The sequence below is a fragment of the Talaromyces marneffei genome, chromosome 4, assembly GCF_009556855.1.
Source record: "Talaromyces marneffei chromosome 4, complete sequence".
NCBI classification, from domain to species: Eukaryota; Fungi; Ascomycota; class Eurotiomycetes; order Eurotiales; family Trichocomaceae; genus Talaromyces; species Talaromyces marneffei.
This window is the reverse complement of record NC_072351.1, coordinates 1599464-1614175: the sequence shown is the minus strand read 5'-3', so window position 1 is coordinate 1614175 and position 14712 is coordinate 1599464. Positions and strand designations below refer to the sequence as shown.

Here is a 14712-nt window from a genome sequence, read left to right as displayed (position 1 = left end):
TTGGTGACTCTCCCAAGTGAAGCATATATAAAAACTCAATTCCTGTTAGCTGAAATTGTATACCCGGACACGCTAATCCTGCCTGACTCCAAAACCCTAAACTCCAAACATAAATGCAAAAGTAAGTAACATAAAACAATATGCCTATCGGCCTTCTTTCTGGGTTGAGCTGCGCTGCGTAGTCTTTTCTGCCTTGGCGCAATGCTTCAAGATCCATGGATGCTGTTGGGCTTCGTCTATAGACATTCGCTTCTCAGGGTCTAAAACAAGGAGCTGTGAACAAGTTAGCCGATTGTCAATCACTACAAAGACTGAGAACTTACCCTCTTGATAAAGTCCCTGGCTTCCGGGCTGACAAACGATGGGATTGTCATGTCAGCTCTGGTAATTCTTCGCTGGGTCATGACCGGAGTATCCTCAAACGGTGCTTCTCCGACCAAGAATTCATAAGTCAACACGCCAAGACTCCAAAGGTCAACTTTGTCACTGTAAAAGTTTTCCTGTGATCCTCTGACCAACATCTCGGGGGGGAGGTAGTCAAGTGTTCCACACATTGTTTGCCTTCGGTTGTTTGGTGCATGCACACTCCAGCCAAAGTCACTGATCTTGATCTCTCCGTGGATACCAACCAGAATATTTTCGGGTTTGATATCTCGGTGAATAACATGTTTCTTGTGTAGATACTTCAAGGCAGCTGCCATTTGTGCAATATATTGAGCAGACTTCCACTCGGGGAAACGATGCTCCTTGCGCAGATGCTTGTACAGCTCACCCTTGCCAGCGAACTCTAGAATAAGGAAGATTCGCTTGCTGTCATGGAAGTGGCCATATAGTCGCAGTACGTTGGGATGTCTCAAGTTACTTTGAATCTCAATCTCTCTTCTGACCTGCTTCTGTACTCCTCCTTGCTGGAGTTCGGATTTATGAAGAACCTTCAAGGCACAGATAAATCCCGTCGAGCGCTCTTTAGCCAAATAGACGCGGCCAAACTTTCCTTTTCCGAGGGCTTTGCCGATTTCAAACATGCCAAGGTGTAATTGTTTCGGGGCTGGTTGGTCGTAGAGCACTGTTGAGCTTGCTTCAGATCGTCCCTGTTGCTCTTTGTTGGCAGGCGACCCGGCATTTGCTTTGGACTCGGTTGTGTTTTGCAAAGCAATCTTCAAAAGCTGATTGCGTGTTGAGTTCGTTGCTGAAGAGTTTCCGGCTCCCAAACCGGTCAAAGACACAGCGGTTGATAAGGATCCCTTTCAGCAAGTTAGCACATGAGCCACGAACTGTACACCGCAGAACAACTCCCAAATCAAGTATTTACCTTGGCTTTGATATGACCCTTCGTTGTTCCATGGTGCTCATTCTCGTCGTTGACCGACAGATGCTCGAATCGAGCTTCCAAAGTCTTCGTTGCCATTGTGATACTCAAGAGTATGTAGGAGAAGGGCTGCAGCGTGCAAAGGAACAAGAAGCACAATGATACTGAGCGTTATGAATAAATATCGCCCATAAAAACGGTGGTCGATTGATGCCGGATGCTGGATGGGAGGTATGAGGGAGAGTGATAGTTATAAGAGAGAAGTGATATTCAAGAAGAAGGAAGCCGGGAAGGGATGTTTATTAGCGATGGGCAGCCAGCCATCGCCCGGGCAACGGCTCTTGCTGAACTCGGGAGGTTAGGGCGACTGCCGCGGATCATCCATTGCGGGGCAGTCTGAACATTAAGAGCTTCAACCATTCATTAACTTAACTCCGACACATCAGAAATTCCATCGTTTGTGTTTCTTATTCGTGATTGAGGTATCAGCAAGTATCTGTTTATTGTATTTATCCACCCTTGAAACTGACATACCAACCGACGTTTTCAAACGTCCAACCGTTCCTCAACAACATGGCCGCAGCTAACGCCATCAACCCTACACCAACTCAATGGTCGTCGCCAAATGTCGAGGCAAAGATGAATCCACGACCGCAGGCCTTCACTAGAAACGGGTTCACAATCACAACTCAAAAACTGCCTATCCTCAAAGCTGGTCCCATCGAAGAAATGACGAACAAACTTGGAATCACTCCTCCAGAAATGATATTCGGGGACAATTTTGTAGCGATCGAGCACAATGTCAGTGGATGGGGTATATCATTTAATACGTTTGACGCTTTGGACAAAGTCGACAAGACTGGGGCTGCAATGCTCAAAGTTGCATACTCCAAAGAATGGCAAAAGAGCAGGTGAATACACCCCCCGCGCAGAGACTCTAGATAGTAGGACTGACCATTGCATAAGGGAACGCACTCACGACGGCATAAAAGAAGTTGTGAAACCTTTTGACTGGTCCTACAGCACCGACTACAAAGGAACTGAGAAACCCGACGCCGCACCACTTAGTCCATCCGACGTTGAAATTCCAATCGAGCTTCTCAAACGACCGGACCCAATCTTGTTCTTTGACGACGTGATGCTTTACGAGGACGAACTAGCCGATAATGGTATTTCCATGTTGTCTTGCAAAATACGCGTTATGCCTGATCGCCTCCTCCTACTTGCTCGATTCTTTATGCGATTGGACAATGTTGTCTTCAGGCTTAGGGATACGAGAATATACGTGGACTTCAACAAAGCCGAGGTAATTAGGGACTATCAAGCTCGGGAAATGGGCTATGAAGACGTACGAAAGGTACGAGATATCTGATCCTGGACCCGAGTTGTTTTTCGTGCTGACAAAGTTGCTAGACCCTGGCCAGCGGTCGCGAGGACATTGCGGCGGTTATGAGGGATCCAAACAGACTCGCCCAAATTTTGCCAATTGTCGACCGTTCTCTAGAGCGAACCGTACTTCCAACTCAATAATTCTTTGAACTTGCTACAATTCAATAGCAGTTTGGAAATTCTCGATGGTGATTGGTAGCCTCCCGCGGGGTCAAACACTGCAAACAAGCCGGCCGAGCAAATTATGGACGCGCGGAATAATCTCTTCTTCAATGACTTTACCAGACACGCAGCCAATCCAACAATTTTACGAATGCAATACTAAAATCAAGCGGAGTTAAGATGTCAAGCAAATTACTGTGCCCTAATTGCTCTTTGAGCTCTCGTTTGGGCGTGTTTGTGAAAGAACAGGTATTTCCATCAATCGATAATTTCCGAATGCCATCATCCTAACTCAATGGTTTTCACCAACAGTCCAAATCCGTACATACAGTAAGTCATTCGTTGCCGACTCTCCAAGGATACATCATTACAGCAAAAAATAACTCGAATCCTTCTTCAAAACGTTCTGAGGTTCGGCCGGAGATCTCTTCACGTCGAAACTTCTCAGCAACCCCTAACGCTAGCTCTGGCATACTAAAGAGCCTGGCATCTCGTCAAGGAGGTACAGCCGAAACATATGTTTCATATGGATTTACTCAGAAACTGTATGAAGCTTGCTCGTCTCAAGCGGACTATGAAATTCCACAATTAGCCCAAAAGGGAGTCGAAGTCCCCAAGACTGCCGACGGTGAGGAGCTTGGAGTTGGGGAGGGTTGGTGGTATAAAGGTAGGCTTGTAGCCATCTTGTCCATATCTGACGTTTTACTCACATTAACCATTTCATACAGAACTTGGATTGCTTCCTACGTTCTCTACATGGTCGCAGGTCACTTTCCTGCACATGTACCTGCTGACAGTCCGTATCCGCGCCCTACCATCGCCCGAAAGTGTACGAACCCACTCTCGCCATTTATTCGATCACTTTTCGCACAACGCCGAACAGCGCATGGCCACACTCCACAACATCTCCAGCCGCAGCATCCGCAACAAATATCTCAAAGATCTCTTCATCCAATGGCGAGGCGTCCTCGCCGCATACGATGAGGGCCTCGTGAAAGGCGACGCCGTTCTCGGTGCGGCCGTATGGAGAAATATATGGAAAGCAAGCGGCACTACACACGACGGCCAAGACCTAGACTGGGCCAAAGTAGCTACTGTCGTGGCTTATATGCGTCGTGTGCTCTCAGAATTGGCCAAGACGAATGAAGCGGATCTTGTCTTTGATCTTGTCAGCTCGGATTCTATTGCAGCTGCTGTTGCAGGAAAGGAGAAGAAGGCTATATTTGGACCTAGGAGCATTGATTTGAAGCTTGGTGGGATGAAGTAGATTGTCTTGTTCATTTATACCATGTACTATAATATTCATTACGACCCATCAATAATGCAAACGGCAATCTCACCCCTAATTACACCCATTTCATATGAACTTGACATTTCTAGAACTATTTCTATATGGTGCAGTCTCTATCTATCTATCTATTTTGCGAGATCCTTCTCAACCATTCCACGACAAATAGGGTGGTAGAAATCTCTGTACTTTTCAAAAGTTTCGACAGCAACCTGGCGATCAACGTTCTTGAGAGCACGGAACCTAGTTGGAAGTTTAGTAACTATATGAGAGCCATGCATTGCAGAATCTGGAAAGGAACTTACAAGGGTCGAACAAACTTCATCCTTCCAATCTCACCCAAGAGCTTAACAGTAGGCTCAATGGCCGTCCTATCACCAATCTTCAATCCCAATCTGAAATACAGGTTTGTAACCTCGATATTCGCGCTTTCAGCGAATCCGTAGACTTGACCCATCAAACGGAATGAGTCTGCGCTCAGTGGCGGGTCTTCGAAGAGGGTGACCCGTTCAAGGAAGACGATGAACTGGTTTGCGCTCAAACCCTTGATGTCCTCCTTGGATGGAGTAAAGGTTGATGAGGCAGATGAAAGAGATTTCCATTTGTCGGCAAGTTCGTAGACGATGTCGACAAGAGAGGTGTCAAAGTCTGGTTTGGGGGGAAGACCGGGAGAGTAGAACCATGATTCCCAGTCGACTTCGTTGAGACGTTTGGAGGCTACCTGGTCGTTAGCGAAGAAGTCGAGGATGGTGGCTTTGAATTCGTAGGAGTCGAGGGATTTTTCTTTGAAGACAGAAAAGTACTGTAACCATTGTGTTAGCAAGTAGGCTAAAGTAGCAATGAATGCAGGGCCGGAGAAAGGAGTCAACTTACGTGAGGAATGAACTTATCGAATGATTCTTTCGTCAGGAGATTTTCGAGGTAGAACAAGAAGATGAAACCCTTTTCGTAAGGAATTTTGGAGAAAGCGTCATCGGGGTCCTTTCCTTTCAAGTCAACCACCAACTTGGTAAACTCATTGTCGTCTCCGAATTCTTTGACGGCCTCCCTGAGTCCGTCCCAGCCGATGATGGCTGAGAAATGCCGGTGTGCTTCACCGTGTCTATCAGGGTTAGTGACGTGGCACTAAATGTTCTCTGGCTTGGAGAAAGAAAAAAACTCACACTGCACCCATGATCTATGATGCGAATGTTAGTACACAAGGCCCAAAGTTTCAAAAGGTGTTGTTACTCACTCTGCGTTCCAAATAGGTAGTCCAGCCCTCATTCAACCAGAAATGTTCCCAAGATGCATTGGTGACCAAGTTACCGCTCCAACTGTGAGCCAATTCATGGGCAATGACGTCTACATTTTCTCGGTCCTATCATATACTTTGATTAGAGCTATCCTCGTCCTGACCCCAGTAGAAGCGTACCTTTGATATCAAACTCGGGGTTGCGAATGTATAGATCGGGTTTTCCATTCCCCCATATGGGAAACTTGGAGGAAGAATAAGAATGTTGTATTCGCCCCATGCATAGGGGTATACGATTTTCTGTTATACGTCAGACCATATTTGCATTTGCCAAATATGCTCAACCCACCTCAATAGCTTCGATGAACTTTTCGGTATGTGCTTCGAGTTCCCACTTGCAATCATCAATTTTATCCGGGCTGGATACAACCACACTTCTTGGGCCGATGGGGGCCTCAGTCAAGTCTCTAGAAGAGAGCGTCAGTCATTATATCGAAGCTCGTAAAGAGAGATTATACGCACCCACTTGCCACGGCAAAAAGGTAGCTAGGAATTGGGACATTCTGTTTGAACTTGTAGAGATTGTTCCCCTTCGCATTGGGATCTCGCACAGGCAATCCGCTAGCAACAGTCGGGAAGGGAGAGGTGATGTTAAAATCAAAGGTAGTCTTCACATCGGGCGTATCCTGGCAGGGGAAGATGGAGCGAGCGTGGATAGCCTGGCATTGGGAGACTGTGTACAGCCGATGGTTAGAAGTACGACACAGATAAAGTGTATTGAGATACAAAACATACACATGTATGGGTGTTTCTTGTTCGACGTTTGGGCTTCCGTCAACCATTGGAGCGCAGTGCATTTTTCGGTGGTTTTGAGAGAGATCTACAACCTCCAGCGATTAGTTCATTGTCTGGATTCGAATGAAAGTAGAATAATATTCCTTACGTCAACTTCCACAGTATTACCCTCCTCAACACCCTTCTCAAGCACAATCTTCAGAGCACTTCCATACGGCTCAAAGCGCGGCAACAACTCCCACTGCGCCGTCTGGCCATCCACTTTGACCTGCGAAATATCCAGAAAGCTCGTATCAAGGAGGATTTCCCGGGTCTCGGCTTGCGTCTTGGAGAGCAATTGGTGAATCACATTTCCGGCGAGTCTCTTGTTGCTGAAATCGATCTCGAAGTTGGCTGTGATGTGACGAGAGCGCCAGGCCGTGTAGTTGCTCAATGTGTTGGGGTCACGAGGGCGCAGGATGGGCGTGGTTGCTGCCATGTTCAATGCGCGGATCTGAATATTGCGGCCAAGTTTTCTGGGAGTCTGGCAAGAGGCAATTGACGGTAATTGTATCCTCCAGTTGCGGAATGCCTGCATCTGTAGGGAGCAATGGCGTGGCATTTATGGAGGGGAAGAAGGGTTAACTTAACCTACGGTTGCTATCACGTACCGTATCAGTCAATCTAAGCGGGTCTGTCCGCGAATAGCCGTTGTGTATTGCAACACTGTTACATTTGATTCACTCTCTCAAGTTTATTTATGTCTAGTAGAAGTCGGCTTAATTTGATTGATTCATAGGAGACGTACATTGCCATTTACGAGCATGTTATCGTAACTTTCGTAGATATGGATCCACTACCCTATCAAGACCTAGATTATGACCCGTTGATCATCAACTCAACCTGATCAGCGGTCTTGGGGGCAGTGGTAAGATTCTCATGTCCTTCTTTGGTGATGTGGATATTGTCTTCAATACGAACGCCTCCAACTTCCCAGTATTTCTCCAAAACATCGGCGTCAATGTACTTGGACAGCTCGGAGTCCTTCAAGTAAGGTTCAATGATGAATCGGCAAAAGTAGACCTGTCAAATTATCAGTGTCATCAGTTATGCAATTCGAGAATGGGTAAAGACATACACCAGGTTCGACGGTAATCACACTTCCCGCAGGAAGTTTACCTCTCACGCGTAGATACTGGAACATCTTGTCCTTGTCCGCATAGTTGGCATGGCCACCAGTGTCATGGGTGTCCATTCCCAGATAGTGGCCCAAGCCATGCGGGAAGAATGCGACACTGACCCGCTTCTCGAGCAGCTCTTCCTCTGAGCCACGCAGTATTCCGAGTTTCAGTAATCCCTTGATCGCAACGCGATGAGCGGTGATGTGCACATCTTCCCACAGAACGCCCTCCTTGAGCATAGCGAGGGATTCGGTCTGCATTTCTAGGACGATATCGTAAATCTCTCGAGATTCAGGAGAGAATTTTCCGGATAACGGGAATGTGCGTGTGACATCCGCGCAATAAGCTTTGTATTCACCCGCAGCATCTAATAGAAGATTCAACTTCTTCTTGTTTGTGGATGAGTCGATCAAAGGCTCATCATTGTTGACGTAGTGCAAGGTAGCACTACTCGTTCCACTGGCAACGATAGGATGATAAGCCATCTCACGACAACCTTGTGCAATACAAGTTCCGATAAAAGCCGCTTCGAGCTCTCGCTCATTCGTAGCCGACTTGGCTGCTTTGAGAACGGCGACATGAGCTTGCGAAGTCACGTCGTTCGCTTTGCGAATCATGGCAACTTCGTATGCATCCTTCACAGCTCGGCATTCTTCAATCGCCGTCTTTAGGGCTACCTTATCGGTGTCAGGGAAGCTCTTCAAGGAGACATCATCGGATATTTGCCCATCGATGGCAAATACGAACCCGACTTTTGATGCCAAATGGGCTAAAGTAGGGTTGACGTCCGTCGTGTAGAGGACCTCGTCGACGTCGTAGAGCTCCTTGGCTTGAGCTGGTGACAGAGGAAGACCAGACCATATGACGGACTCTGGATCTAGGGGTGGGATGAAGAGGGTCAGCTTATCGGTGCTGATGTGGTAGGTGAGATGTGCATCTGGTAGCAAGCATCCGGAGAGATAAAAGAAGAAGCGACGCTGTCTTTCTGAAAATTAGCTGAAGGTGTAACGAAATTATATCACCTCTAGCAGTATTGCCTACCGGAAGGGCTGCTCGGAGTCATTGTCTTCAATCATTCTTGTCTTCTGAGCTTCCAGATAGAGTACGCCATCACCCTGGAAACCATTCTGTCGCAGATACTCGACGACTCTACGAGCATGCGCTTTTGCAGGGTATTTACCCGCGAGTATCCCATCAGTAGAAGTCATATTTACACGAATTTCCAGGACAATTACGGACCAGGAGAAAAAGAAAAGCTTTCTGAATGCGTTTACGTTAGAGAAATAAAGCAGGTTAAGGGTAGCATCGGCTGTCATTACATTACACCCCGCGCGACTTTCCATTGGATAAACGCCCCCGCCCGCATTCCAGGGTCAAAGACAGAAAACGCTTCAGAATCAAACACAGAAAAAAGCAAAAAACAGGGATATCATAACCACTACTCCGTACCTCCTGCAGAATCATCGCATAGGACTGCTCTCAGTATAGGAAACATCCTCAAACTCCATCTCCCATTGATCCACCTCTGCAAACTTGAGCGCTGCGGCCTGTAATTCGCGATTGTCTACCCTCTTCTTCGAGGCGTGCGATGGCAGATCAAGTTCTGAGTCATTCAAGTCCTCAGATGGTGGTGGTGAAGAGAGAACAGAGGAGTCATCAGAGAGATAGTTGTTCTCTTTGTCCGCGGCTTGACGAGAGTATGTGCGTTGCGACTTGTTGCCTTGAGTATCAACAGCCTTGCCTGTAGCCAGGTTCTTCTTGCCCCTTCGACTTGGCTTGCCAAGTTTCGCATTGGTTTTCTCGGATGACGCGGTCGATAGTCCCTTCCTTCGTGATCGTTGCGGTCTCTTCCTGACTTCCCGGGCTAATTCGTCTTCATCCGAGTCTTCATTGGCCGGGTCAATGTCTTCTTCATCATCGCTGTCATCTGCTTGCTGACGACGACGGGTTCGACGTTGTGGAAGAAATCTAGTTTGTAGGCTGAGTGTAGTCACTTTTGGTAAAGGCGGTGCTGTCTCGTTTTTATCTGTTGTTGTTGTAGCAGTCTGCCTTTCGACCGTCATCAACCGTACGGGACTTGCTGTAGAACTGCTCATAGGTGTAGCCATAGTAAAACTGGGAAGTTCATCGCTCATTCCAGCTATTGGAGATTCCGGAGCCGGTGTAAGTGTTGACACTGAACTACTTCTCGACAAGGGCGAGGCTTGTTCGACGTGCTCGTCGTTGACAGTTGCCGATTGACGCTTTCTCTTCCTGGACTCGGTAGATGACGGCGACGCAACGCCTAGCGGAGGACGCGATGGAGAGACTGCCAACTGCCTCTCCGCAGCATTCGACACTCTAGCAACATTCAATGGTGTCGACTCGTCCTGCGGACTGAAACCACCCAGAAAATCGTCATCGTCGAAATCCGACGAGTCCTCGTCATCTGCTTGCATCATCTGAAGCAAACTTGGCTGTCTCGATCGCTTCTTGAAATTGCTCAAAATAGAGCTTTCAAAGCCAGGGGTGCTGCCGATTCGTGAATTGAAATCCCCCTTTCGACCAACCAAGGATAACGTAGAGGAGTAGCCACGTGCTCGAGTCGGAGGTCGAATACTGGTCGTAGTGGTGTTCTCCGCTGGCGAGGAAGCAATGACATTTTCATTGAGGTCTCTCGTCGGTGTTAGGTCAGCGCCGACCTGGGTATCATTATTGCGTTCGTCCCGGCCTCGTCGAGGCGTTGCGATATTGGCTTGCGATTCATCCTCTGTTGTGTTTGGTTTCCTCCCGACCGCTTTGATAGAGCCCTTTTCCGGCGCCTGCCGCACGGTACGAGCTCGTCGTGCTGGTGGGCGTGGCATGAGTGGTTATGCGACGTAGACTTCGTTTGCGGTACGAGGGATCGTTTGTGTATATGGGCTATACGTAGAGAACCTGAATTTGAAAAGAAAAAAAGAAAGAAAAAGGCAAAAGCAAAAGTATGTCTTGCAAAATGATTCGGCAACTTTCGTAGGTAGAACAGAGCGATAAAAATGGCGCAAGATTATGTCGAGTATGTTACTAAATATTATTGTTGAGATCTGAGAAAAAGCCCACGCGTGGTGTTTGTTTTGGCGCGCTCCCGCTATGATCGACTATCCCCACACCAACGGGCCAATGCCATCACAGTTTGCCGGATACAGTAACCAGCCCAGCATCAAAAGTTGTTGATATAAGATGTTTATGAATCATTCCTATTTACTGTTATCAAGGCTAAAGTTGTCCCACAAATACTCCGTCATCTTATTGTTCAGAAAAAGTCTCAAAATGGTAAATACGTTCAAAATCAACGGTTGTCTTGGTATCTCATAGAAGAAAAAGCTAGCTCATCAATATCGTTCATCATCAATAGATCAAAGATACACAAGAAATATGTTCCAGATATCAATCGGCTTCATTATACAAGCACCCATTCAGTGCCTCGCTTGATATATTTATCGAGTAGCAAGCCCACATCGTTCAGAGCGAAACGGCAGATATAGAATCCAAAAAATTCCGCAGCATGACGAGTGCTCAATTCAAGTCCAACATGAGTGGGTGATGAATGCTTGAGTCCGGGATCTTCGACTTGGCGTGCGATTTGGTCTGAATCAAATATTAGTTAAGAAGATCATGGATTTCATAAAAATAACTTACCCAGAACCTGGGCCGCATCAAACAACCGTGCCAATGCTCCCATGTAATTAGCATTCGGACCACTCAATTGGAGCTGAATGACATCACGCTTAGTGAAGCGACCGCTAGGAGGGGAGGCTGTCATGGGCAACGTGCTCATGCTGAGACCGCCTTTACCGCTATCCCTATATGTCGATGGCGCTGTGCTGGTGCTCGGTGCTGCCGAGCTCTTCGATCGAAGTTTTCTCCAAGAAGTGAGAACAGATCTGCTAGATTGGCTTGAACTCCTTGACGCCATATTCTCAGTACCGATTGGCGACTCGTCGGAGTTGTTTGCGTTTTTGAACAATGGAAGCGCCCCTTGAACACCAACTTCGTTTCCAAGTTTCTTTGCAAAAGTGGTTTGGGCTTGGTCCAGAATATTCTCAAAAGTCTGCATCTCTTCCAAAACAGCATCGGCATCGTATGTATCGACTTGAGCAACTTTTAGAAGAGCTGCGGTCAACAAATCACACAATGAAATTTTATCTTCCATGGCTTTGATCCTGACGTTCTTCACATGCCATACTTCCCTAGGTATGAACAACTTGGTAGAAAGATATCCACCACGTGGATGTGCAATGGTTTGATAAAGACATCGCATAAGCCAAAAAGGGCGCAACAAGAAGGATTCCGGACAGGGCTCCAGAGGTATAGGAGCGTTAGTCACCGTTGAGCTAGGTGATCCAGGAGTAGTGGGCGAATGTATATCGTTGTCAAAGAGGTGGAGACTTTTGGATGTCATCAACGGGAATGACGCTCCGCTCGGTGTTGGCATTGCAGGTACGAGACCATTTGCCAACTGGCGTTGAAAATCAAAGGCAGGGAAAACGCTGCTGGATGGTGTATTAGGAGATTCATTAATGTCAGGGGTAGACATAGACATATTCCTTGCTCTCATGCCTGCTAAACTAGATGATGAGGTATTCTTGCGAAGCATGCCGGGAGCGGAGGTTATCTTGCTGATGGTTCTGGGAGGCGAAGATTGTGCAGATCGCGCAACAGAATCTCCCTCAAGAGTAGGTATCCTTGTCAGACTTGAACTACGCTGACCCAACGCCGAAACGTCGAATGAGCCCTTCTTTTCAGAAGGTCCAGTCGGTAGTGGTTTAGACATTGAACTAGTTAATATCGGTAGACTGGTCTTGGGTTCAGGCAGTAGTACTGGCGATGGAGGACCGGCGGGTTGTGCTGAAAAGGGTTCTTTCTTAGTTGGCTCATAGCCCGCAGCCACACGCTTAGTGTCGATTTTCAGCTGCTTAGTATTAGAGCCGGAGAAACGCCGAGCTCGTACGCCAGCAGAAGGTGACATATTGGGCGGAATAGGTTGCTGTGTGCTTCCCGTTGGTATCTTCGGAACCGGTGGAAGTCGCTTACTTGGCATTGTTGCATCCGTCAGGATACCTTCTTCTGCCAGTGTCGAGAGGGATGTACCGGCTGTGGCTGAATTTGCTGAAGTTGATGTGATCGAGCTGCCCCATGTTCTGCCGGAAACCGTACTTGAATCCGACTGTCTAGGAAGTGCAGTTTTGGTATGAAGATTGAACTCAAAATCATCCATTACATAACCTTTCGTCATCTCTTCTAACAAGCGTTCCTCCTCCTCGGCCTCCTCGTCAATATAATCGGCATCAACATTGTAGGTGGACACCGCCACGTTTTCATCCTGCATCATAAGCCGCTGCTGCAAACCTCGTGCCATAACAGCCTGGGCTTCCCTCTCCGCTTCCCGGACTCGCTGCTTAGCAATTTCAATGTTTCGCCTAGCATTCGATACTACGTCGTCGTGGTCGTAATCGTCATCTCTGTGATCTTCGTAATCATCATCATCATAAAATCCCTCCTGTTCATTCAGTGCGGGCTCCAAGCCCTCGTCATAGGCTGCTTCAACTGCCGCATCTAGCGCAGCATCAAACTCTGCCTCCGTACCGTTACTGGCGTGATGTGAATGTGTACCACCTAAGTATAAGGATAATTTTGTGTTTGTAGATACGGGCGACGAAGCCCCGGATTCATCGATCGTGTCCAGCCATGAAGTAGACTGATTATCATTTACAGGAACCTGCCCATCAGAGGAATGAGATGCATGCGCTGTCGAACTTCGTGTCTCGGTATCGCCTTGATGATCCGCCGAGTCCGAAACGAATTGAAGGGTAGGGGAAGGCGAGGAATGTCCCTGTGCAACAGCTTCGCTTTCCCGCGAGTTGGCACCGCCTATGTCTGTTTTCGAAGCTTCAAACGAGAAATTAAGGTCTTGACCAGATATAGATGGCAATCGCACGGTATTCAGGCTAGGTACTGGGGGCACATCATCTTCGGCGTTTTGTCTGGCAAAATATTCTTCTGCGCCATCCTCATCAGTGTAGTCCTGCTCAATTGGCGGTTCGTCTTCTTGTGGTGTAGCGCTGCGACCACTTGGCGGCCTTTCAGGCAGCGCCTTGTCCTTCTTTAAATTAGAAGGGAGTTGTATCCGAAGGAGTTCTTGAATGCGATTGAGGTACGTTTTGCGCTATAGAGTTCTGTCAGAAAGCTTGCACTCTAAAAGAGACTAGGAGACCATGGTTCAACATGGATATATCACTCACAATTTCCAGTAATTTGTACTTCTCCACGTCGCCTCCATTACTTCGTAGCATAACATGTTGCAGCAACTCGCACGCATCTTGGTAGGCTTCGATGGCACCTTCGAAGTTTTCTGCATTGTCTAGCAGCACTGCAGTATTCGCTTTTGCCAATGCTTTTGAAAGCATCGCCTTTTGCGAAGACCCACGCGGTCGGCGACGCTGTGGTGACGTGGAGCCCGACTCGGTCCTCTCATGATCATGTCTTGCGCTGTGCTCTCCACTATAAGAGCTCGATATATTCACCGGGTCTTCCATATTAGCATTCGGCGTCCGTTGCGGAAGAAAGGCGGTATGTTCGGAAATGTCTGGTAATGTTATGTCGATAGTGGCGGAGAGAAATTATAGTGTCGGCTAATTCACATCACCGGGATATTGATCAATGAATATAAATTTCGGAATATGAGCAGATATTGGGCCATATATAAGTATGCTGTTATCTTTCAGGGTCCGAGAAGTGCGGCCGAAGCATATCAACGTGCAGCGAAGTATCTCCGACGTGCAACCAAGACTCAGACTGGTGTTTTCATAATTCAACAATCATGGCGCCGGGGTCACGTATTGTAGTCTCCGATATGCAGCAAGTATTTATATCCAAACGGCGTACTGTTCACTCTGGACCATCACCGATTGATGGGTGGTGTGTCGTGTTCGTAATCGTCGTCCGTATCTTGAGAGAGATTGCAGTGTAACAGCAGTAACCACCCGGTGTCAACAATTCCGTGACCGAGTATCAAATTATCAACGTATAACTATCCGGCAAATCTAGAAAGTGCTTGCTTGTCCTTCGACGAGTGGTGTATGCAAATCGCCAATGATGTGCTGCAAAATCGACCAGGCTGTAAGGTGGTGCTCGCTAATCGGAAGAGATATGCAAGAGAAGATAAATGCGATGTATGGCGTATACCAGTATACTCAAGTAGTGCTAGCACGTTCAGGGATGTGAGATCCCACCAAAGCGCCCAGCCTGGACGAACAACACAAGCCACAAATAGAATGAAAGAATACGAACAAGTGATAAGTTAGTTAGAAGGAGAAGAGGAAGAGGAAGAACTGAAGAAGCCCTAGAACGGAAGGGA

At 47.4% G+C, this 14712-nt stretch overlaps 7 protein-coding genes across 7 annotated transcripts; 2 read left to right on the top strand and 5 right to left on the bottom strand.

Moving 5' to 3' along the window:
- Positions 1-144: 144 nt before the first annotated feature.
- Positions 145-1408, bottom strand: EYB26_005636 (uncharacterized protein; the record flags this gene model as incomplete). The annotated part of the gene is made up of 3 exons (XM_054264920.1): positions 145-273; positions 324-1244; positions 1313-1408. 3 exons carry the CDS (start codon positions 1406-1408, stop codon positions 145-147), a joined length of 1146 nt encoding a protein of 381 aa, XP_054120895.1.
- Positions 1409-1882: 474 nt separating this feature from the next.
- EYB26_005635 (uncharacterized protein) lies at positions 1883-2839 on the top strand (the record flags this gene model as incomplete). Its single annotated transcript, XM_054264919.1, has 3 exons — positions 1883-2220; positions 2276-2666; positions 2723-2839. 3 exons carry the CDS (start codon positions 1883-1885, stop codon positions 2837-2839), a joined length of 846 nt encoding a protein of 281 aa, XP_054120894.1.
- Positions 2840-3040: 201 nt separating this feature from the next.
- Positions 3041-4127, top strand: EYB26_005634 (uncharacterized protein; the record flags this gene model as incomplete). The annotated part of the gene is made up of 3 exons (XM_054264918.1): positions 3041-3109; positions 3173-3527; positions 3589-4127. The coding sequence occupies 3 exons, from the start codon at positions 3041-3043 to the stop codon at positions 4125-4127; spliced, it is 963 nt and encodes a 320-aa protein (XP_054120893.1).
- Positions 4128-4276: 149 nt separating this feature from the next.
- Positions 4277-6655, bottom strand: EYB26_005633 (uncharacterized protein; the record flags this gene model as incomplete). The annotated part of the gene is made up of 10 exons (XM_054264917.1): positions 4277-4391; positions 4454-4950; positions 5022-5250; positions 5312-5325; positions 5383-5508; positions 5563-5682; positions 5732-5849; positions 5905-6115; positions 6178-6262; positions 6326-6655. The coding sequence occupies 10 exons, from the start codon at positions 6653-6655 to the stop codon at positions 4277-4279; spliced, it is 1845 nt and encodes a 614-aa protein (XP_054120892.1).
- A 377-nt stretch (positions 6656-7032) lies between these two features.
- On the bottom strand, positions 7033-8545 carry EYB26_005632 (uncharacterized protein; the record flags this gene model as incomplete). The annotated part of the gene is made up of 3 exons (XM_054264916.1): positions 7033-7239; positions 7295-8318; positions 8379-8545. The coding sequence occupies 3 exons, from the start codon at positions 8543-8545 to the stop codon at positions 7033-7035; spliced, it is 1398 nt and encodes a 465-aa protein (XP_054120891.1).
- A 252-nt stretch (positions 8546-8797) lies between these two features.
- On the bottom strand, positions 8798-10180 carry EYB26_005631 (uncharacterized protein; the record flags this gene model as incomplete). The annotated part of the gene is made up of 1 exon (XM_054264915.1): positions 8798-10180. One exon carries the CDS (start codon positions 10178-10180, stop codon positions 8798-8800), a length of 1383 nt encoding a protein of 460 aa, XP_054120890.1.
- A 575-nt stretch (positions 10181-10755) lies between these two features.
- EYB26_005630 (uncharacterized protein) lies at positions 10756-13891 on the bottom strand (the record flags this gene model as incomplete). The annotated part of the gene is made up of 3 exons (XM_054264914.1): positions 10756-10943; positions 10995-13521; positions 13598-13891. The coding sequence occupies 3 exons, from the start codon at positions 13889-13891 to the stop codon at positions 10756-10758; spliced, it is 3009 nt and encodes a 1002-aa protein (XP_054120889.1).
- Between the last annotated feature and the right edge of the window lie 821 nt (positions 13892-14712).